Below are 24,714 nucleotides of genomic sequence, written 5' to 3'. Positions count from 1 at the left end.
GGACAAGAGAAATTGGTCTGTTTGCGCGCCTGTCCTGGAAAGATATTTTTCTGAACAACATTATTCTGTACATTTGTCTTCTAGTGAATAATATCGGAATTATGAACCCTCTCCCCAACCCTGATAATCCAGACTACTAACCTCTGAAAGCCCATTCATTGGCCACTGTTGTTCTCGAGTACATCTTATGCAGTAAAATAGTGTATATGCATCACTATTACATAGTGGCGGTTGGTAGATCTAGTGGTTAAAAGATTCTCTCGTCTCTCGGTTAGCCCGGGTTCGATTCCCAACATAGGTACAATTTAGGAAGTTCATATCTTTGTGTCCCCTGTCGTGCTGGAATGTTGCTAAAAGCTGTGTATTGTTGGAATATTGTCAAAATGGGTAGTAAATAGTGAACATGGTTATTGTGACCATAATGTGCACAGTGTGATGCAGTCAGATGTCTCTGAGAAATGTGTTGGTGCAGTAAAATATATAAATTCAGAAGACAAAAACAAGGAGTCAGTTGGATGATTTATCAAACAAGCAATTTTATATAGTGCAAGATTGGACACTCACAGGTAGGCATCATGGCTAAACAAGTTATAGAATATAACATTTGTGTACCAAGATGGAGGAAACCATTAGAATGTCAAACCTTTCGTACATGGGTGAGAGAACATCTGGGATAACTAATAAAAGACACATCGTAATATACAATGAATAAACTATACTTTGCAAAGGGTAAAATGATCCGTGTATCAATAATACACCCAGGGTATTTATCTAATTATTCATCGTTGTCATAAGGCCGAGATCCGTAGTCGAAACTGTAGTCGTAGTTGTTGTTGATGTCGTTGTCGTCGTAGCAGCTGAAACACAGGTAGGAACTTAAGTACAAAGGAAGACAGCTTGTGTATTCCTTTTCAATAAATATATTCCATTACAGTGTATACATCTGTTTCAGGTGTTGGACATAAACGGTCTTTGTTTGAGAAAGCTTGTCCCTGGGCCATTAACACCAGGGGTCCAGCTTAGTGTTTATAAAGATATTTGACACCATGAACATTTTATATAGCATACTTAACTTGAAACCTCAACTTAATAACATTTCGGTTCCGTGTTACGTGATGAAAAAGGTTCAGGTATAGTGGTAACCCGTGAAGATCCTGGTTGGAATTGATCTTCAGTAACCCATGAGACTAATGGGTAGAGTTGAGTCGTGAGGCTCACTTGGTTCATGCAGGTCATTGTATCGTACGTGCAAACATCGATCCTGATGATGCCAATCACTGAATTATCTGGTCCAAACTTGAAAATTTACAGACAAGTATAGATAGAAAATTGCTGAGTGCGACTTGAGAAGCAACCTTACAAATACTGAAATTAGAGAGTTGTATCCTCAAAAGTCTTACCTGTCGTCAAAGCATCCTTGAAGGCCTGGCTCACTGTCAATACAAATAGCAGGCATAAACATGTGATAATTAACAAGAGCACATTTCTCAAGGACAAATAGAGATTGAAAATACTACTACGTAGTACTACTTAAGTGAACAATGGAAGATATATTCTTCTGTTCTACTTACATGTACAAATAAGTTGCTTGACTGGATTCACAGAATACACAAGGTAGTAACTATTGCCCGTTAGAAAGACTCGATAACGATTTCCTGTCATGGCCAACAATTCTTGAGAAGGGGCGTAGTGACCGTAACCGACGCCAATGATGGAGACGTGATCCGCCCTCAGCAGCAGGCTCTCGGACACTGTGGAGAAATAGTTGTCTGATTGCTGTGGGGTGACGACAATGACGATACGAGCGGCGTTTGGACGACCGTCTGTCTTGAAGTAGGACCTGATGGACCTGAGAGCCAGAAAGGTTCTTGCTCCCTTAAATTGTGGTCTCCATGTCTGAATAGCTAACTGAAGGTCGTTTGGGTTGCTGGTGAAAGGTGCAAGGAGTCTGACGGTGTTGCTGACTGCGACGATGGACAGTCGGACTTTGCTGTAATCGCAATGAGAGACGAAGGTCTTGAGAAAGTGGACAAGCCCCGGTGAGAGCACGATTCCTCCCCAGCTGTGATACATGGTCGCTTTGGAGTCGACGACAGCAATTACGATGTCGGTATCGATTGGCACTGAACATTCTGAAAACGACCAGTTCATTTAATGACATACTTGTCAGATGTACTGCCTGAAGCCATTGTGCAGAAAAACCTCAGAACAATGTTTGTATATGATCAAAATAACATTCTAGATTCAAGGTCATGATGAGATATATACTTAAACACACAATTTCTTGGTGATCTCTACTCCTAAGATGGAATCTGTTTGCTGAGCATCAACACAGACTTGTCATGTACATAATTATATACGGAGTCCGCATATAAAAGAACACATCAGCATGGTGTTACTTTTAGTAACATATACCATACGTACCTAGACATTATCAAAGTTTTTGACGAAAAGACATGTTTCAGTAGATATTACTCACGAGAAGCTGAGGCATATCCACCAAATACTAAAATGACGCCAAGGCAGACGAGACGCAGACGAGCAGACGACATCAGGAAGTCCATCTGAATATTAAACCACAAGAATGAGCTTTCATGAAGCTTCTTCCAATATTTGAATATTAAGAAGAAAACACACTTGCAAAGTTCAATCAGATAATTGGTCGGAGTTAACAGCATAAAGTACAACCAGATCCTTCTGTAAATAATGAAAAAAAATTCTTTTCATTTTGGAGATTTATGACCAATCTTCATACAATTTCCTTCACTCCTTTTATGCCCTGTAACGATGTCGGCAAGTTGTCGAGACTGTCACTGCTGATCTGTATTCACTGAAAATACGTAAATTAAACATGTTCAAAATTCATGAAACTTACAGTTCTCACTCTGTTGTCCCAGTGCAGGTTGTGGATAGACAGGAATGACAATGCTTCCACAGCTCCCTCTAATATAGCCCAGTGCCCACTGCCCAGGGTCAAGATCAGTGTGGACACAGGTCAAACATCCAGCGCTTCCCTAACAGTGCAAATCGAGCGTAAACAAGAACGGTATCTTGTTGATTAGAACAGATTAATAAAATTAAGATGTTAAACACTGACTAGAGGCATGGCTTCTGCGTGGCATGCAGGTGGTACGTTGTCGTAATATGGGAGATAAGGTATCTTTGTCACTTTCAAATTGTTTCATACTTTGGAATATATGGAATGAATTAGCGGATCTAAATAACAGTACTAATGATCATACAGGTCCATTTTCACTTCATATTTTTCATACGTTGGAATATGTGTATAGGAATGAATTTGACGGATTGTTCTTTGACGTTCTAAATAAAAAGTGTGTATTTTAATGATATACAGGCTCCATTTTCACTTGTACTATTTTCAAATATGAAAGAGTTTCTACGATTAGAGTATAAATATTTGACTATGATTTTCGTTCTTTGACGTTTGATGCACAACTGACATTTATATGTGTTATATTTATTGTCTTCTCTACCAGAAGCTTATTGCAGTAGAACTCCCGTAAAACGTATTGCAGCTGTACTGACTTACTAACTTAAACTGGACATTGAAAGAGTTTCTATGACATAGAGAGCAAATCTGGGTCTTTGAATGATATTAGCTGATATTACAATATTATCTGGATTGAGAATATAATATTCAGGTAACAATTTCCTCAAATCTGACAAAACGGACATATTAAGCAGAAATGGTACTCTGTTTCAATACAACCATATGTATTGTATGTTTGTAGGAAGAGGGAAGTGATACCGTTCTGGTTTACGCTTGATTTGCACTGTTAGGGAAGCGCTGGATGTTTGACATGTGTCCACTCTGATCTTGACCCTGGGCAGTGGCCGCCTTCCTATATTAAAGGGAACCGTGGACGCATTGTCATTCCTGTCTATCCACAGACAGCACTGGGTCAGGAGAGTGGGAACTGTGAGTTTGATGTATTTTTAAACTATTAGTTAGATTTCTTTGATGGGCATTTTATTAGTTAGATACAACTTTTCACTTTTCTGTATGAGCAATTATATTATAATCAAGATTCTAAATGTACACGATTTAATCAAATGTCATGCATCTGTAATGTACATACAGATATAACAATTAAATAGGCACAAATATGTGTGTAATTATACTCAGCGTAAAGTTTAATATATGATAACCTGTTATTTACAAATCATGTCAGATATTGACATTAAAATCTATCGGATTTTGTCATATATTCATAAACTGCTTGAAACTTAGGTAAACAACAATCAAAACTGAGATGTATTTTACTCTGTCATAATGTTTCTAAATGTAGTTGAGTTTCCTTCTTGTAAATCTTTATTTAATACATGCTGTCGGAAGGAATAATTATCAACACAAGCTTAGAAATAGTGAAAGCTTTTTCATTCATTTGAAGATCCACAAGAAAATAATTGGGTGTCGCGTAAATTAATTCAAAATACAACTGCTTTTACAGTACGACAATCATAATTATTATGCTCCTATCTTGTGACAAAATATTAATTTTTCTTTTACATAGATGAATTATTTTGGTATTAGTACATTTGGTACAGTGACGTTAGATTGGAAGGTCAACACAGTAAAACTCTTTGTATCAATCGTGTCAATTGTATTGGGAGTGAAGGGTTATATTTGTAACAGTTCATGTGCAAAGGAAAGTCATGTCTGATTTGGAAAGTAACCATAAGATGACGAGTTCTCTGTACACGTTGGAAGCAACTGAAACGCCTGGGGTTTGCATGAATTATTGCCCATCTTGAAAGCGTAACATGTGTTATATTTGGGATTACACTTCCTTAGTACAGATTCTAGTACTTTTGTTGGGCTGAGTCCCATCAGGGATTCCGACCCACACCCTCAGAGTCAGGCACCTAATCGCCAGCACACAAATCCAGCCGTCTAACCCGCTCAGCCATCGCAGCTTCCACCAAAATGGAAGTCGGACAACTGGTAGTCTAGACTGCGGACTTTGTGTACCCCTCTGATAAGACCTCTATTTTGTCTTTAATGCCCAGCGGAATCTTTTTCGGTACATACTCGAGACAAAAATTCCATATTTAATGGAACGCAGATGAGGCAGTGCTATTTACGGTGCTTTGGTAGCTCCCAGGGTCATTTCTTCTTAATTTAAGAATATATTATATATGATATATATTATAACATAATTATAAAATGTACAGTATGTGTAAATGTAGAGCTTTGGTAATAATTGCTTGGTTAAACTTTTATTATATATGAATGAACAAGAGAAGTATTGATACTGTGTTTGAGGCGTATCAATAATAACAAGTTAACACATGTATACTGCTTGACAGGACATCTGACTAAGTTTACCTTTGATACTTAAGTGTTTACATAATTTTAAAGAATATTAAATTTCAGATACTGAGTACAAGTTCTCAGACTGCTGTCATAATAAGGTAATATGTGGCTGACGCAATAACAACACAGCAGGATATAAAAGATCTGGAGTTACTTACATTAAAAGCAACTCAACACAAAAACAAACGTATTATGAGTATTCAAAATCAATAAATGGGGTGCGAGTGTCTATAGAATATAAGGCTCCCTGATTGTATTGTCAGCATATTTGACAAGGTGGTATACTGGGAATGGTATAAGGTCACTTCTTATCGTATTTGTAGTGATATTGGTCCCCTGGATGCTTTGAAAATTGACAGAGGCGGGTTCTTGTTACCTATGGGGACGGTCGGGTAACCTAGCGGTTAAAGCGTTTGAGTGTCACACGGAAGACCCGGGCTCATCCCCACATGTGTACAATGTGTGAAGCCCATTTCTGGTGTCCCCTGCTGAGATATTGACGGAATATTGCTAAAATCCGTTGCGGAAGAACGGCTGGGTTTTAAGTTTGGACTAAACTCACTCAACCCACAGAATGAGAATGCATTTATCTTGCACAGGTTCAACAAGAAGTGGTATCAATAAAACTAAACTCACTCAACACCTGGGGTTCAACATGTATCAATACAGTCAGGGACCCCTATATTATAAGCATTGTCGCTTACATACATTTTAAAACGCATTTTACCTAATTCGGCGATAGCTGTGGCATTTTGCATCATTTTTATACGATTTGCATCTTGTGTATTATTGACAAAAGCAGGATTACTAAACATATTGGATAATGCATTGATATCATTATAAAATGGACAATGTTGTAAAAATGCTTTTCGTTTTCAGCACAATTGGTACAGATTTTACAAATCTTTCTCTTGGAGTGTGAGTGAGTGAATTGGGTTTTACGCCGCTGTTCCAGCAATATCACGGCGGGGGACACAAGAAATGGGCTTCACATATTGTACCCACTTTCTCTTGGAGGTGTGGGGAGGTGTATCTGCCAGTCCCTATTTCTACATGAAGAGAACCACAACAGAGAGAAGTTAAAACGCTACACTGGTGACGTGGAGTTCCACTTAAAATTCCTTCGAAAAAGACTATTTAAAAAGCTAATACGAGGTCGTATGTGCTGAGCTTTGACTGACGCTGAAACCAGTTGTCATATGACCCTTTCACTTGTGTTGTTTCTTCAATTAAAATCCATTAATGGGGCTTATCGAGAGAGTTAAGAATAGAGTTCAGTGAAACACTGTTAAAAAACTTTATAACTTTGACTTCTCCGCATTTACCGTTAGTTTTAGACCAGGAATGGCTTTTTCAATACGTCTGGAATCAGATGCCCTTTCAAGTGTAGTCGGCACTTTAAAGTCTTGCATCATAAATAAAAGTAATGTGCTAGGGTTCTTACCAACCCATTCCATCCCCGAAAGCGAGGTTAGGCGTATTTATATAAAAACCAAGGAAAGCTCCATATGCTCTAAGTTGTATCGTATACATTTCGGGGAATTACACCCAAAATATTGGAACAGTATGTAATTACAGGTTTTAAAAGAAACAAGTGAAATCATTGCGAGGCATATCTCTATATGAATGATACTGTTGCAATAGAAATGCCCAGAGCTCGAGATTAGACCCATGCACACGCACATGACAAAATGCATTCACCCAGAGATCTAGGTGTCTTTAACGATCAGCATAATATATCAACAAGTTACCACATCTAGATACAGGTTCTCACCCTGAGATATATTCCTCTGTTGGAAATGGTTAACATTGGTTTCTTTGCCATTTATACACAAGCTTCATTTACTAATGCACTGACCCGTGAAGATCCGGGTTAGAATATTGATCTTCAGTAACCCATGCTTGTCGTAAGAGGTGACGAGCGGGATCGGGTGGTCAGGCTCGCTGACTTGGTTGACACACGTCATCGGTTCCCAATTGCGTAGATCGATGCTCATGCTGTTGATCACTGGGTTGCCTGGTTCAGACTCGATTATTTACAGACCGCCGCCATATAGCTGGAATATTGCTAAGTGCGGCGTAAAACTAAACTCACTCACTCACTACTAATGCACAGGTGTAGCATTATGCATCATAAGCGTGCATGTGCACTGCGACACAGACATCATCAGTCTGGGTACAAAGGTTACTGTTCTTTAATTTCCACCGTCAGTTCATTTATGTAAATGTCAAATAAAGTAGGTGATAATAGGCAGCCTTGTATTACACCAAAGTGACTTATGCACTGAGAAGGGTACTGCTTCCTTCCGTTCATTCTGACATGTGTCGTACTGTGTCGTACTGTTTCTTTAAGTTTGTAACAGATCAATACATGTATATGTTATATTTGGGACCACCGCGGTCGGACAACTGGTAGCCTAGATCACGTACTTTGTATACTCCTCTAGCCGCAGTCACTGGCCTTCACACATTGTGGGGAGAATCGAACCCTGGTCTTAGACCAAACGAGCGAAAGCTTTAATCAAGAGGCTACTCCGCCAAACATTAAATATACAGTATACCCTGGTTATAATGCCACCGTTTGTCCAGGAGAAAATATGGTATTATATCCAAGGTGGCATTATAACCAGGTAGGACAGTTAGCGGTCCTATGTAATCAGCAAGATGGTTCAGCTTATGTATCCTGTAATGAGCCTTGAATGACTGGATAATCTTGTGACTGCAGGTGACTTCTTGTTGTAGGTGGCAGGAGGTGTATTGTCACATGTGCTATCCTATCTGGGATTACATGACTGCTTAAAGCATTAATGAGTTTAGGCAATTAATTTGAGTCATGTCAATTAACCAATTACGGTATGTATACAACATGCAGCCAGTGTAATTGGTGTTATAACCAAGGGAAAATGACTTTTTTGTTCCAAAAACCATTGACATATGGCATTATAACCAGTAGCTAGGGCTGCGCAATATAACCGGTTTACCGGTATTTACCGGTTCAGACATGAAAACGATACGTATTGCGATACGCTGATCGAAAACCGGTATTTTGACATGCATTCGGAAAACTTCGTAACACTCGGAAATCTTCGGATATTTCCGTTTTTTTAATTGTTCTTTTCCCTGTTTCATTAGTGCCAAATGTTACTTACATTTTTATTTTATCATGATTAAAAGTTTTTATAAAAGGTTAATCAATCATAGTGACTTTGTTGTGTTTTTGCTTTATAATCAAGCATTAACTCGATTATAAGTAGTTTTTGTTAAAAAAATAATCCTTGCAATATATTGCAATACATATCGCAATATATGCTTCCGCATCGCAATATATCGCAATATGAAAATTCTCTGCAATACCCACCCCTAATAACCAGGGTATTATATAGGCAGGAAATCCGTGCTGGCAAAAACATGGCATTATAACCAGGGTGCACTGTATAAACATGAGAGCAAGTCTCACTAATACCCCAACTGGGACTACCCACTTCTGCTGAACAATAATTGATCAAAAAATATTCTTGACAAAAATACGAGATTTGAATCAAACTTTGCAGTGCACCATTCCTTTCATCAAAGGTGTCATATCCCTCATCTAAAGGACATCCATTAAATTTTTGTAAACCTATTGGTTGAACACATTTGATGTGTGACGAGTTCAAGAGATGGAATTTGTGATAATTCTCCATAAACTTTGCTCTATACTTTTCTTGTAGCTATGAAAGACGATGAACTATGAAGTTATTTGGTGAACAAACCTTCCCTTGGGTTTCTTAAGTTCAGAATATGTATACTGACTCTTTCAAAAATGTATAAAAAGGGACTGCGCCTCTCCTTTAGACAGAGTAGCTATTTTCCAACTTTGAAAACATTTTTACCAATTCTTTTCATGTTATTAGTTGAACGAACTAGGCTAAGTTCAAATTCTTAAATTGATGTAATTTTTGAAAAATCTAAAATATTATTGTGAAAATGTGCTCGGCACCTCTAAAATTTGAAAACAATTCAACCAGTGTTTTCAAGTTACTGGCTGAACAAAAGTGTCTTCGGAGGGATGGACTTCCTTGGTATAGTTTTCCATTCCCGACCTTTTTAGGCCGGAGGTATAAAAAAAGTAAAACAGCACATATGAGAAAGCAGTTCTATTCGATTTCGAAAATAAATATTTTATTACAATCTTTTTAAACACCCGCACCTAAGTTGTAAATTGTAGGGCATTAGAAATTATACTTTTGGAAACTGGATTCGTACAAAAACGTATAAACCTTATAAAACCGTTACCAATCTGAAAACAGTTACCTGAACACTGCGAACGTAGGAAGTGTGATACCCGTAACACATCCACATCGAATAACCATTCCTTCTTTGTTTTAGTTTTAGCCACCACCAACCAGCGTGTACATTTCTTTCGCACGTCACTTTACTTGTGTATGATACAAATCACCCTAAAGCCACTAGGGTGTCGCATCATAAAATAGATGCCATCCTTGGCAGCGATAAAGAGTTAATGTTAAGACAATTATTTTTGGCATCGAAGCTGTCAAACATTCCACAAGCATCCTGGTCAATTGTCCACTATGAACAGTTGACGCTGTCATCCCAGGGCTACGGGCAGACACTAAGAACCAGATTGGCTGCAACCGGCGGTAGTTCCTGGTCATTGTTAACGCTGATAATACGACTTGGGTTCCGAGAAATGGCCAGCAGCTGGGTCTGTGTGATAGCCACACCCATGAGGGTCGGAAAGGTCACTACCCATGTCTCCACCCCCACATTCTCTGCAGCAACAGCAGCAGCTTCCGTAGCCGCATCATTGTTAGACGATCCATCAAGAAGGACCACCAACACCTTATTCGCTCCAGCATTGCCGTTGTTGATCAGCTGGTTGGTTGCCTCTGTAATGCCTAGGTCGACAGCGGAGCTAGCAAACGGGATGGTGTTGTCGGTGGCTAGGGCGTTGATGACGCCGTTTAACACTGCGTTATCGCTGGTGATGGTCTGCAGTGTCTGAACATTGTTCTCGAAGACGGTGAAGCCGACGGGGCATCTGGCGAGAGGGAGATTGTCGACGAACGTGTTGGACCAGTCAATGATGGCGGGGTTATAGAAGGCATTTAGACCTTGGAAACGGGTTGTACTGGCGGAGTGGTCCAATAACACCATAATGTCCACCATAATAGCTAAAAATAAGAAACAAAATCCAAATGTAGTGTGACGTAAAGACCTCCCCCGCCTTCTGGGTGGTTATGGATCAGAATCTACTTGTAACATAGGTTTTATTTGGGATTACACTTCCTCAGTAAAGTAGAGATTCTAGTCCTTTTGTTGGGTTGAATCCCATCCGGGATTCGAGCCCACACCCTCAGAGTCAGGCACCTGATCGTAAGCACACAAAGTCAGCCGTCTAACCTGCTCAGCCGCCACTGCTTCCAGATGGGACTCGACCCAACAAAAGTTCTAGAATCTGTACTAAAAGTACTACACTGAGAATGTGTAATCCCAAATATAACATATGCTACATTTGACCACTTCCTAAATGACATTGTGTAATCACAGAATCTACTTGCTTGTCGATCTGATGGCAAGAAACAATGATCAACTATTTGACTGGAAAATACATCTGGTACATTGATGTTAAACCTATTCACTAAGTCGAAGTGCTCCAAATGCATGTTAAGGAAAGCATTTCTGACTGTATAAGCTAGAAATGTCTAGACTATCAGAGGTCACGATACATAGTTGAAACATTACCCTATAATACCTAATATATTAGTGAAATATTCTTATTAAAACTGACATGACATTGATTTTTTTTATGTTTCAACAACATCGCGCGGGAAGACACCATCAATTAATACGTACCACCCATAGTCGTTGCGTCGTTGACCACCGTTGTCATTGGCGTTGTAGTTGTTGTCGTCGGTGTAGTTGTTGTTTGCGTTGTAGTTGTTGGTGTCGTAGTTGTTTGCGTTGTAGTTGTTGTCGTAGCAGTAGTAGTAGTTGTTGTCGTGGTAGACGTAGTTAATGAAACTGCAAATTATTGGAATAATTGAGGAATAAATACAGGTTGTTTCATCTCTTAAACAAATACATAAATGAAAATATATCATACGCTGCAGACATATTAGATAGTTAGTTCAGTCATGATGCCACAGATCCCTGAAGATCCGGATTAAAACTGGTCTTCAGTAACCCATGCTTGCCGTAAGAGGCGACACACGGGATCAGGTGGTCAGGCTCTCTGACTTGGTTGAAACATGTCTTCGTATCACAGTTGTGTATATCGATGCTCATGCTGTTTGTCACTGTATTGTCTGGTCTAGACTCACGTATTTACACACGTGGCTACAGACCGCCTCCATTTAGCTGGAATATTGCTGATTTCGGCGTAAAACAACAGACAAAACCAACCAAACCTTGACACCACATACATCAGGGTTGGAGATCAGTCTTTTCTCATCTTATTATCTATGACAAATGTCATAACGACAACGCGAACAATACATGAAACAAAGGTTTCCCTAATTAACTTTAAAATTGATAGGGTAAAAAACACACCTGTGGTCAGCTTCTTCTGAATTACCTGGCTCACTGTCAAAGAAAATATGTACATAAATTAATAAATGGACGTGTCTTTATCGGCTATATGTCTTTACAAGTACTTCGATTTGTGTCGTTATTGTTAATGTTTCAATCTGATAATCGTTGTACTCACGTTTGCAAATAAGTTGCTTGATTGGTTTGACAAAGTAAATAAGAAAGTAATCGTTGGGCGTTATCAAGATTCGATCACGACTTCCTGCCATTGCGGCCAGCTCTTGAGACGGGGCGAAGCGGCCGAAGCCGACACCAATGACGGCGACGTGATCCGCCCTCAGCAGAAGGCTCTCAGACACTGTGGAGAAATAGTTGTCTGATTGCTGTGGGGTGACGACAATGGCAATACGAGCGGCGTTTGGACGAGCGTCTGTCTTGAAGTAGGACCTGATGGACCTCAGAGCCAGAAAGGTTTTTGCTCCCTTAAATTGTGGTCTCCAAGTCTGAATAGCTAGCTGAAGGTCGTTTGGGTTGCTGGTGAAAGGTGCAAGGAGTCTCACAGTGGTGCTGACTGAAACGATGGACATTCGGACTTTGCTGTAGTCACACTGGGTGACGAAAGATTTGAGAAAATGGACAAGCCCCGGTGAGAGAACTATTCCTCCCCAGCTGTGATACATGGTCGCTTTGGAGTCAGCAACGGCGACCACGATGTCGGTGTTGACTGGCACTGAACACGCTGAAATCGAAAACACACTGTGTAATTACACTCAGTTCAATATATGTGATAATACATAAGTACGTTAGGGTACTTCGTCTTCAGGATGTTATCATACAAAACGGCATCCTCTGCATCTAACATGTCCACACAGACACCTTGTTCATGTTCACTCGCCCATTTATAGATTTCCCCAGCCATTTTGTCTTCTGTTCGAGACTGGTCATTCGTTAATCAGAAAAGTATCGCACGTTGTACATCTGGGAATCTTAGTTTGTATCTAACTGAATTTGTTGATCAGAGGTTTGTGTAGATTACATACATGTAGTTCGGTTTTGTAATCAGTACATACAACATGAAACAGGGACACGTGAACCACCAATGCAGAATATAGATAGTAGATCACATATCTGAATGCGCCAAGACTTCTTTTATCCGATAGCCGAGTAATACAACCATTTGTGTAAATATATATAAATGTAAAATTAGGTCTGAACAAACATAATTATTATCTTTTCCCACTCGAGTTTATATAGAATTGAACTATAATAGATCGAAGACATATTAAATATTCTGCATTCAATTTATATGTCTCGTGCAATTATACATTCTGAATTCATTCTCTGGGTTCATATAATACAACGTTTATCCTTTTCATGTAATTTCATGTTATTATTCTTTTTCAGAGAAACATTTCAATGGATTTACTCACGTGAAGCTGAGGCGTATCTTCCTAACAAGAAACAGACGGCCAGGCAGACGAGATACAGGCGAGCAGACGACATCAGGAACTCCATATTTCCTGAAGATGGTAACAATAGTTGAATGTCTGCAAGGTAAAAAAGTAAAACATCTTCAAAGAAACAGGCACCAAATTGAAGGATCTGTCCGTAATTGGTAAACAACATGTTAATGACACTCAAATGTAACTAATATTGTTAACGTTTGGCGGTAATCACATCGAGACCGACCATGTTGAAAATAGCGTAGTTTTACAAAAAGACACAAACTGAATGTGTTAAAATTCTTTAAAGGCACTATGTTCTCGAAACGAATGAAATACACACACTTTTCACTCGGCTGACTCAGAGGAAGATAGACGGGAATGACAACACGTCCACTGTCCCTTCTAATATAGCCAAGTGACTACAGCCAAGGGTCAAGATCAGACAGCGTTGCGGTCAAGCATCCAGCGCTGCCCCAGTATTGCAAATCGAGCGTAAACATGAACAGAATCGTTTCATGTTGATTAGAAGAGATTAATATGATTACATTGGCAATCACAGTCTAGAGGCGTGACCTCTACATAATATGCACGCTGATGTTGGTGTAGTGATGACGCTTTGAAATATTTCATAAGCGTTTGTATAAGTAGATAGTTTGAATCTTGCAACGAAGACGCCAAAATTTTAAATTATGAAAACATCTCATCTCTTTGAATGTAGTTATTTAAGTCCACTATCCGTCTAGAAAAAGCTGATAGTCAAATATTTCTTCAATTTTCTTTCTCTTTACTAGAACACTGCATTGTCGTTTAGTAAATATAGACTACTTGTATGGTTATTTTCTATTTAGGAAAAACATTTTGTTGCTTACTGTGAATAAAGAAATATAATCCAATATGTAATCCTATAATATAAAGAGAATATCTCCTTTTTTAATCTTATTCATGTACGAAATATGTTACTGATGTGACTTGTGCGTATCACTGATAATCCTGCACATCACCCTTATCAGCAAATCTTTATGGGGTAGAATATACGTAGTGCTAGTCATGAACTCGTGAACTAGTAACTTCAGCCATGCAGAATAATGATGAGCCTCCCAATACGTCCAGATGACCTTTTACCTTATGACATAGCTATGAGGTTAATTTTGTAGGCGACTGCATTTACAAAGTGATCGTGTTAGACTCAACATGTTTTCTTGTTTGAGGAAATGAGGTGAGATGGAGTTTACATGGCAACGTGCATACACGTCTCTCTCTCTCTCTCTCTCTCTCTCTCTCTCTCTCTCTCTCTCTCTCTCTCTCTCTCTCTCTCTCTCTCTCTCTCTCTCTCTCTCTCTCTCTCTCTCTCTCTCTCTCTCTCTCTCTCTCTCTCTCTCTCTCTCTCTCTCTCTCTCTCTGTGTGTGTGTGTTTCTTCAAGACAGGAGTAATGCTAGTTTTATAGTGCTAGCCTAGGATACCTTGTCGCGGTTGAATATGGATACCCCGCTCACACACTGTATGACGATTCCGTGCTGATCAGTCGTTGTTTTGACCCATTAAAGCAGCCAGGGTAAGAACCTGAACCATCTTTTAACGTTTGTTTGGGTATGAAGCGGCCACGGATCGAACCACCGATTTTCCGTTCTCTGGCAAACGCATTATCCAGTAGACCTCGGAGGCGGTCTCTATTTGTTGATAAAACGAACAGTGTTATGTCTGCATTTATTCATGCATGAACCGTAAATTGCTCACCCCAAGGAGCACAACATTTACAGAATGCCATAACACCCTGTCCCCACCGTATCCGTCTGGGGCAGGACAGGGACACGTGTGCGTCAACGCCATAGGCAGCCATCCACGTCGGCTGACTTGGCCAAGCCTTGTGGGGCAGACGACATCACATCGGCATTATGAGACTCGTACGCAGTGTTGTACCCCGTCGAGTGAATTTTTGTTTGACAAATCTAAGTTGTTTTACGCTGAGCTGCTATTTCCCATCTTGTCATGCAAGATCTTCGGCGATCACAGCATCTCCACTACCGTTTGCAATGTGTTCCCTATTCCCATACCACTATAACTACAATAATATAAGTTGTATGCCTATCTCGAGGGTAACACGGTCTGATATACGCCTCTTTGTAGCAGTGTCACCCGAGCCGGTAGGCGAGTAATAGCTTAAATAAAACAGTGAAAGTCAGTAAAATAAATCTGTACAAAGTGAACACAAAAACAGCTGATCGAACGGTTTTCGAACTCCGGGCACGGCATGCGTCATATTATGACGTCATACGATTGTTAGCGCTTCAGCTTCTCGGCGGAGAGCTTGGCGGTTACCGTGGCAGCGGGTAATATATTTTCCAGTTGTCACCCTCCTGGGAGGGGTGACACGGAAACTTGTTAAAGCGTCATTGACCAATGAAATTAAAGTATTTTACATGAAAGTAAGATAATTGTACGTGTCAATACGCAGTGAATAGTCTTGCAATTTCCGGGAATCGAATACCATTCGATCATGTTTTTCAAATAATCAGATTAAAGAACACGGTGACTTTTGGTTTACAATAAAAGATATTTTTGAGCATCCCCAACTTCGTAAAAGACTATATTACTGTAGACTACGTTTATAACGAACATGCATGTAACGAACTGTTTGGTTTGGTTTGGTTTTGTCCTGGTGCATATAGGCGAAATGCGCATTATGATGAACGGTTTTGATGAACTAATACCAATGGCCCTTCTGAGCTCGAATATCTATAATTTTATCGTTTTAATGTTTAACGTTATTGGGCATTTCTGTACCGTTTGAATGAAGTGAATGAGCATTGTTTAACGCCGCTTTTTGCATTATTCCAGCAATATTACGGCGGGAGTCACCAGAAATGGCTTCACAGATTGCACCCATGTGGTGATTCGAGACCGGGTCTTGACGGTGTGACGAGCGGACGCTATTAACACAAGGCCGCCCCACCTCCCCGTTTGAATGTAGCAACACACCCGTTGCACTCAACCTGTCATCAAGCATTCTTTGAATAACACGACCGACTCACTCGACATGACTTGACTCACCAAAGCTTTCACCACGCTGTGGACGACATCACCAACAAATTTTGTATAGACAAACATTTCAATGATGATACGTTCATTTTGGTAATCTGAACTCATGCTCTTCCTTCGTTCAAAGCTGCCGTAAACATCTCTTTAAAAAGAAGCATAATGTTTACCTATCATCAAGCATTTATTTGTTATCATGGTATTATGTAAAAATATGGAGTCATTGAGTCAATTACATTGAATGCGATAAACAGTATTCCAGACAAGAGCTCATTTCTTGATGACAGACAATGCATGCACCTTCTATAAATAAAAGTTCATGTTTTCACTGATGATTAATTGAAAATAAATATTCATATCAACACAAGTATGAAAATAAATTAGACCATTGCCTTCCAGGCTCAAACATGATGTCTTACAATTAGCCATGAGCAAATAAGAATACATCAAAACACTGAAACAAAAATATATAAATAACATAAGCCATAGCTGATAGACTACCGATAAATATATGTTCATTATGGAGTCTACAAACTGGCCATATTAGGCATTATGTGCCGTGAAGGTTATGAAATGTAATCATGATCAATACTGTTATCATGATCAATACTGTAAATACTGTAATCATGATCAATACTTTAATCATGATCAATACTTTAATCATGATCAACAATAACCATGATCAACACTGTAATCATGATCAATACTGTTATCATGATCAATACTGTAATCCTGATCAATACTCTAATCCTGCTCAATACTGTTATCATGATCAATACTGTAATCATGATCAATACTGTTATCATGATCAATACTGTAATCATGATCAATACTGTAATCATGATCAATACTGTAATCGTGATCAATACTGTAATCCTGATCAATACTGTAATCCTGATCAATACTGTAATCCTGATCAATACTGTAATCATGATCAATACTGTAATCATGATCAATACTATATCGTAATCCAAGAAACGTAATCCGTATCGTTTTTTCAACAAATGTGGACCAACATGATCTTAAACTGTTGACCTATCAATATCCGTTGGTGGGGAAGTGGGTAGAGGAATTCTATGGGAAATAAATAAACCCTACACCGTTTTTCTCCGATGGTCTTAATAACAAGCACACCGTTCCCTGTTTCATTACTAAGGAGTGAATGCATTGGGACAGATTCCGGAAGGAAGATTTGTTGTCAAGTCTACAAGATCCGAGTCCAACCGATTAGCGAATGTCCGAACAGGATCCTGAGCGATGGTGTTGAGAGTCGCCTGTGTCACCGCCAGGCCACTGAGCGTCCGCAAAGAGACCGCGTACACGGTGACGCCAGCAGCGGCGGTCGTTTGGGCAGCAGTTTCCAGGGTAGCAGCATCATTCGGAGACCCGTCCACAACGATGTAAATCACTTTCTGAGCTCCTGCATTGCCGTTGTTGATAAGTTCATTGGTTGCCAGGGTGATGGCGGCAGCGATGTTGGATCCGCCGAAGGGGATGGTGTTGTTGGCTGCGACCATGTCGACGGTGTCTGTGAAGATGGTCTTGTTAGTTGTTAGTTGTTGACGTGTTGTCGCCGTATCGGAAAACGTTGTGAGACCGACGGTGCAGGTTCCGTCAGCGGTGACGAGGCGATTCACAAATGCAGTGGCAAAAATGGAAAGGGCGGACGCCCAGCTGGCTGTCAGCCCCGAGAAACGTCTGGTACTGTCCGAGTGGTCCAACACCAACATGATGTCCGACACGACAGCTGCAACTGTAAAGGTACAATGGATTAAATTAATATTTATTTAATAAATAATGCCAAAGCGATCCAACGTGGGTCCAGTTTGAGTGTGTTTAGTTTTACGCCGCGTTTTGCAACATTCCAGCAATATCACGGCGGGGACACCAGAAATGGGCTTCACACATCGTACCCATGTGGGGAATCGAACCCGGGTCTTCGGCGTGACGAGCGAAAGCTTTAACCTCTAGGCTACCCCACCACTCCGTCCAGGTTAAAGTCGTGCTGAGCGAGAATTGGTACAAATGTAGACAATTCAATCATACCGAATTTGACATATGAATCCGCCCTCACAGGATCCTTCCACTGGTCGAGGACACACTCCACTAACTAAATTGCAGAACCTCATACAACGAAGCCACAGTCGGACCAGTGCTTAAATATATCTGTGCACTGACATTGTGTCAATCGCTGTTGACAAGCACCGAATTACTCTACCCAGGTCGTCTAGCTAAACTAAAGCCTTTTAGGGCCGTTTAACTTTATAATTATTTCTACTGAAAGTTCAAGATACGATGATGAAATCTAGGTGGAAATTTCCAGATACATAACAAGTTGACATTACCAAGAAAATAACCTGAAATTTCAATTTTATATCTTGCATTTTCAACTTACATTCCTTAAAATAGCAAGAAACAAATGGCCCTAAAAGCTTTCCGTAGAGCGCAGAGCCTTATCCATGAGTAAGTTAGTAAAGTGTAACGTAGATTTAAACATTATTTCAGCTTTCTAGGCGCATAAAATTCCTGTGAGTGGACATCCCAACGTGAGTGAGTCTGGTTCAACGCCACTTTTAGCAACATTGCAACAACATCACGTCGGGTACTAATACATTCTCCACATTAGATATCGAACCCGGGTCTTTTGTGTCGCTTTATCCACTGGGCTACCTTACCGCCTAAAGGCCAGGATCATGGATGAATCTGAAGTGAGTGAGTTAAAAGTTGACGTCACATCGGCAATATTTCAGCCATATCGTGACTGGATGAATCTGGAAATCAGAGGATCCTGGTTTCGTTTCCTCTTGACCGTTCTTTGACCGTTTCTTTACTATAGTCCGTTTGGCGTAAAACAACTGATCTACAACCGAACTAGTCGGTGTTAATGCTGTCCTGAGCGATCCACAAAATACTTACTGAGTGGAGCAGCCATTGTAGTGGAGCAGCACAGGTTAATGAATTGTAGGCTTCTCGTAGTGGTAGTGGCAGTAGTGGTAGTGGTAGTTGCGGTGGTAGTGGTTATGATTGTGGTAGGGAGAGTGGTTGTAGGTCGTCTCGCCAGTATTTGCCGGTACACATGAGCCACTGTAAAATGAAGCTTATAACTGTAGATACACATAACCTGCACTAGACGTTTAGCACTCACTACATAGGTTCTGTTGGTTTGTTGTTGGAACTCTGCAATATTCCAGCTATATGGTGGCGGTCTGTAAATAATCGAGTCCGGAACAGACTATCCAGCGATCAACATCAATTGTGATACGATGACACGTGTCAAAAAAGTCAACGAACCTGACCACCCAATCCCATTTTAGTCGCCTCTTACGACAAGTATTCTAACCCGAATCTTCACGGATACACTACATTGGCTATGTACGAGGAGACGGCACACAGAACCCATTTGCATATGTGGAAAGCCATGACAGTTATGTATGTATATTACTGATAGTAAACAGGCATAAAATTTCATTGCTTTGATAAGTGCTTCGGATTAATATGACTATGTCGAGTGAGTGAGGGGTTTATCGCCGCATTGAACATCAATCCAGATGAATAAGGGCATCTTAGTTTCCCGTAGGTTAAAAGCCTTTGCTGATGCAGGTCCCAGATAATTACCCCTTTGGTGAATACCACGACCACAGCGGTGGTGCTTACAAAGGAGGAAACAGATTAAGGAATGACCTGGGACTTGGACCAACGACCACACTTTCTGGCATTCATAAAGGACGAAGCTCTGAGTGAGTGAGTGAGTATAGTTTTACGCCGCTTTTGCAATATTCCAGCAATAGCAAGGCGGGGGACACCAGAAATGGGCTTCACACATTGTGCTCATGTGGGGAATCGAACCCGGGTCTTCAGAGTGACGAGCGGACGCCTTAACCATTAGGCTACCCCCACCGCCCCCCGAAGCACTGAAAGAAGCTGCTGACAGTAAACATCGCCACCGTGCTGGTTTTCATCGCCTAGATTCGTACTCAACGGTCAACAAACTATGTCCAGCCCCCACGTCCTACTCACGATAACATATGAGCCTCTTGATCCTTGGGCTTTCCTGCATCAGAAGGAAGTCCGATGTTGTGGAGATAAGTTGTAGGGAATTGCCTCCCGCCATCATCACCAGCTCTCTGGCAGGACTCTGTCCGAAGGCCACGCCGACGATAGCAACTTCCTCCGCCCTCAACTGGATGCTCTCGGACACTGTAGCTACATAGTTCCCAGATGCTACGTTGGTGAGGAATATGGCGAGTTTGGCCGTGTTGGGGCGGGCATGTGCTCTGAAGAGGTTGCTGATGAAGCGTACGGCGTCGTAAGTTCTCGCTGTTCCGAACTCCGGTCTCCACCGTAACGCCGTCTGCAGCGTTGACGACACGTTGGTGAAGGCGCAGAGCTCACGTACCGTTGTCCCGTATGCCACCAAAGAGATCCGGACCCTGGATAAGTCGAATAGGGTGACGAAAGAACGCAGGAAGTTGGCTAAACCAGGGGAGATAGCAATCCCTCCCCAAAACGACTGCATTGTTGAGGCACTGTCATGGATGGCGATGACGATGTCGGTGTTGACGGCCACGTCACAGTCTGAGAGAACAAAAGAGTTGGTTGTGAGTCAGTGTACAGTCAGTTTAGCTGAAAACGAAATTCGAATTCCAGCAACAGAAGGCGTATTGACAAAACCACATGGGAATAGTTACTGTAACATTTTAGGACACTCTGGGAGATAAACGTAACATTGACAAGTAAATACTAATATCCTCTTTATAGTTTATTTATGATATTATTATCATTATTATCGCTGTTGTTGCTGTGTTATACATATAGTTAGTATTGTTGTTGTTTTTCTAGTTGTTATTGCTGTTCTCTCTAATCGTTGTTATTGTTACTGTGGTTGTTGTTATTGTTGTTTTTGCTAGCTTGTTACTAATACGTCTACCGACCGTCCATAAGCTGATCGGGTACTGGGTGAGTGTGTGAGTGAGTTTAGTTTTAAGCCGCACTCAGCAATGTTCCAGCTATATGGCGGCGGTGTTTATGTAATCGAGTCTGGACCAGGCAATCCACTGATCAATATCATGAGCATCGTTCTACGTAATTGGGAGACAGTGTCATGTGTCGACCAAGTCAGCGAGCCTGACCACCCGATCCCGTTAGTCGCCTCTAACGACAAGCATAGGCTACTGATAATCAATTCTAACCCGGATCTTCTCGGGTTCGTGTACCGGGACCATACAGATGACCTTAAAGGTACACGCCCAAGTAAATGTACATGTACATACAAACACACCCAGTGACTCTTCTCTGTGAACATAGCTTACTCACACATGGTGTTTACTCCGTCTATCATCACACACAGGAGGACCAGCGCCGTCACGATGACCTTGACTGACGGAACCATGGCGGTGACGTCGACTTGTTGCTGATGGTGTTTTATTGCTGAACTCAAGAAGACAACGTGCATAGTTACTTCAACCGTTAAATACAAACATATATTTTATGTTAAAACATTTTGCATACCCGTATACAAATTGTGGGCGTTATTGACGAACTCACCGTTATTTATATACCATGATAAGATAACAGTTATTGACGCCTTGGGACGAACGTTAGTTTAACAGAGAAACTATACATATATCGGAAATGCTATACCTTAACTCGTTAAAAGTCATGTTTATTGCAGGTTGACTGTTCATTGCCAACATAACGTTTTTAGCGATAGGTATAACAAGACCGCTGGAAATCTCAACGGTGACCGATCAAACTGTTCGATGCTTGAATATACTTTATGGTTAAAGCGTTTGCCCTTCACGCCGAAGACCCGGGTTCGATTTCCCACATGGGTACAATGTATGAAGCCCATTTCTAGTGTCCCCCGGCGTTGAATATTGCTGAAAGCGTCGTAAAACTATACTCACTCACTCACTGAAGAAAATGATTAACTATCAGAAGAGGAACTGCGTGCGCCAAAGAGTGAGTGAGTATGGTTTTTACGCATGGTCTTCGATGTTACAACTCAACGCTTTAGGGGCGGTGGGGAAGCCTAGTGGTTAAGGCGTTCGCTCGTCACGCCGAAAACCCGGGTTCGAATCCCCACATGGGCACAATGTGTGAAGCCCATTTCTGGTGTTCCCGGCCGTGATATTGCTGGAATATTGCTAAAAGCGGCGTAAAACCCATCTCACTCACTCACTCACTTTTACCACTAGGAAACCCCATCGCCCCGCGTGCGCGAAAAAAAGTCAAACCAATGCATATACCAACAAGTGAGACCCCTCAAATTTAAATCTCTACACGTTTAGGGAATAGAGTTCACATAACGTAGAACAAATTTATCCGTCATTTTAAAATACTACTGAAAGAAGTTAATGAACAGCCGAGTGTTTCATAGGACCACAGTTAACCGCAGTTTATCACATGTTTTATAATATTTTTAAAATTACTATTTAATTGACAAAAATAAACCAACACAATACAAGGTCTCACCTGCCGTGTCCCAGTGCGATTTGTGCAGTTACAAAGTCAGGGCCAACGTTTTAAACCACCCACCGTAAGTAGCCTATGGCGTTAGGTAACGCTGATATGAGATGACGTAACAAGGCGAGATATCGGTTGTTAACTTCATAAGCCTTACCTGGGAGGTAATGACGTATAACTGATAACAAAGATCGTCATCACTATAAAGGTATAACGGTTGATTCTCGCACAAATGTAAATAACATGTCTTAGAAGATCAAGTTGCCAGATGTGGCAATATATAGGCTAAATCTAGACAAGTCGGCATTCGGTGTCGGCTGTATATAGGCGGATCCAGAGAGGGGGGTAGTGGGGGGTGTGGTCCTGAAAGTTTACTATTTGACCGTAGAAACTCTCGTGAAAGCCTCAAAGAAGTATGCGAGTCTGTTAGTCGCGCCTAACCAAGATGAATACTATCCTGGATCTTCGCAGAAACCACGACTTTCAAACACAGAAAGCCGAAGTAAAATTAGGTCAGCCATTTGATGTTTGCGTTCTCTCCAGGGGTGAAACTACCATTGTAGCAGTAAAGAAATTGCTAGCGCCTAATATAGGCACAGCGTTTCTTTTTTACACATAAAAAAAGCTCATTTTTTAGAATAAGTGATCTTCAATAAGTAACCATCTGTGCAGTAAATTATTAATTCAAGCTTTGCACAGTCGAAGATCTTAGTTATTGTCTAATATGAAAATCGGAATCTTTATGCAATTAAGATTTTAGTGGTAGATGGTTTATCAAGTTGGACATCAAGAGAGAGATGTCCCTTTGTTGACACGACACACTTTATTGATATAGACCGTCAACGAAGATTTAAAAGTTATTGTACATCATCAAATCACATCCCATGAGGATTTTACTCGCGTTAAAAGAGAAAAAATAAATAACATTCACTTACTTCAAACGAACATAAAACCGTTTAAGTAATTGTATCCTTTTAATATGTGTTTGTGGAACACGTACATATCACTATTAAAATTATGATAAACAAATTACCAACATTTGTTACAAATAAAAACAAAACCAAAACGGTTCCAAGATGAAAGAAATAGCGTTTAAGAGCATCTAATTTTACACAAATTCTGGGTGGCCAAACTCCCACCCCAATACTCCTTTTCTCTACAGTATTTCCTGACTGCAGAGGCGGTGGGGTAACCTAGTGGTTAAAGCGTTCGCTCCTCACGCCGAAGATCCGGGTTCGATTCCCCACATGGGTACAATGTGTGAAGCCCATTTCTGGTGTCCCCCGCCGTGATATTGCTGGAATATTGCTAAAAGCGGCTTAAAACTAAACTCACTCACTCACTCACTCACTCACTCCTGACTGCAGGAGTTTACAGTGTTTGCTCTATCGGTCTCACTTCCCCATACCACGTGGGCGGATACTGGTTTAGGGTGGACATAGCGGCTTGGTTGCTAGGGGAAATTACTTTAACGGTTTTTATGTTCGTTTGAAGTAAGTGAATGTTATTTATTTTTTCTCATTTAACGCGAGTAAAATCCTCATGGGATTTTGATGATGTACAATAACTTTTAAATCTTCGCTGGTCTCACTTCCCCATACCACGTGGGAGGATACTGGTCTAGGGTGGACATAGCAGCTTGGTTGCTAGGGGAAATTTTTGTGTTTTTCGAAGAACGAATACCGCTACTACAACCAAAATGACTACGGTTATGATATGTAATATACTGGACCCTGAATTCGGGGTCTAATCGTCCCTTCATCATTATCACCTCCCTCGTTGTATCCTCCCGAGGCGCCGGTACCCCGACAATCGGCATATCACGATGAAGTAATCCGTTATCTTTCAGCATCGTTGCTCCGATCTGTCCACGAACCCCTGGGCAACAAGACACAAGACAC

General features: G+C 40.8%; 2 protein-coding genes across 2 annotated transcripts; both read right to left on the bottom strand.

Annotated features, from left to right (window-relative positions):
* Nucleotides 1–667: 667 nt before the first annotated feature.
* LOC124270586 lies at nt 668–2,111 on the bottom strand. Its single transcript, XM_046705601.1, has 3 exons — nt 1,572–2,111; nt 1,401–1,433; nt 668–857 (listed from the first exon to the last, which is right to left on the bottom strand). Exons 1-3 carry the CDS (start codon nt 2,071–2,073, stop codon nt 772–774), a joined length of 621 nt encoding a protein of 206 aa, XP_046561557.1. The 5' UTR covers nt 2,074–2,111; the 3' UTR covers nt 668–771.
* A 7,388-nt stretch (nt 2,112–9,499) lies between these two features.
* Nucleotides 9,500–11,266, bottom strand: LOC124270585. The gene is made up of 2 exons (XM_046705600.1): nt 11,195–11,266; nt 9,500–10,512 (listed from the first exon to the last, which is right to left on the bottom strand). The coding sequence occupies exons 1-2, from the start codon at nt 11,229–11,231 to the stop codon at nt 9,938–9,940; spliced, it is 612 nt and encodes a 203-aa protein (XP_046561556.1). The 5' UTR covers nt 11,232–11,266; the 3' UTR covers nt 9,500–9,937.
* Between the last annotated feature and the right edge of the window lie 13,448 nt (nt 11,267–24,714).

The sequence above is a fragment of the Haliotis rubra genome, unplaced genomic scaffold (assembly GCF_003918875.1).
Source record: "Haliotis rubra isolate DU_JTF1 unplaced genomic scaffold, ASM391887v1 Scf153, whole genome shotgun sequence".
Classification (NCBI taxonomy): domain Eukaryota; kingdom Metazoa; phylum Mollusca; class Gastropoda; order Lepetellida; family Haliotidae; genus Haliotis; species Haliotis rubra.
The sequence above is the reverse complement of the archived record's forward strand: the minus strand, read 5'-3'. Positions and strand labels throughout refer to the sequence as shown.

Bases quoted from the DNA above. Each gene is read 5' to 3' on its own strand.
- LOC124270586 (XM_046705601.1), bottom strand. From the start codon at position 2,073: ATGTATCACAGCTGGGGAGGAATCGTGCTCTCACCGGGGCTTGTCCAC. The intron at 1,434-1,571 runs GTAAGTAGAACA...TTGTATTGACAG, and splicing joins CAAGCAACTTATTTGTACAT to TGAGCCAGGCCTTCAAGGAT. The intron at 858-1,400 runs GTAAGACTTTTG...CCTGTGTTTCAG, and splicing joins CAAGGATGCTTTGACGACAG to CTGCTACGACGACAACGACA.
- LOC124270585 (XM_046705600.1), bottom strand. From the start codon at position 11,231: ATGACAACGGTGGTCAACGACGCAACGACTATGGGTG. The intron at 10,513-11,194 runs GTACGTATTAAT...TCTTATTTTTAG, and splicing joins CGACGCAACGACTATGGGTG to CTATTATGGTGGACATTATG.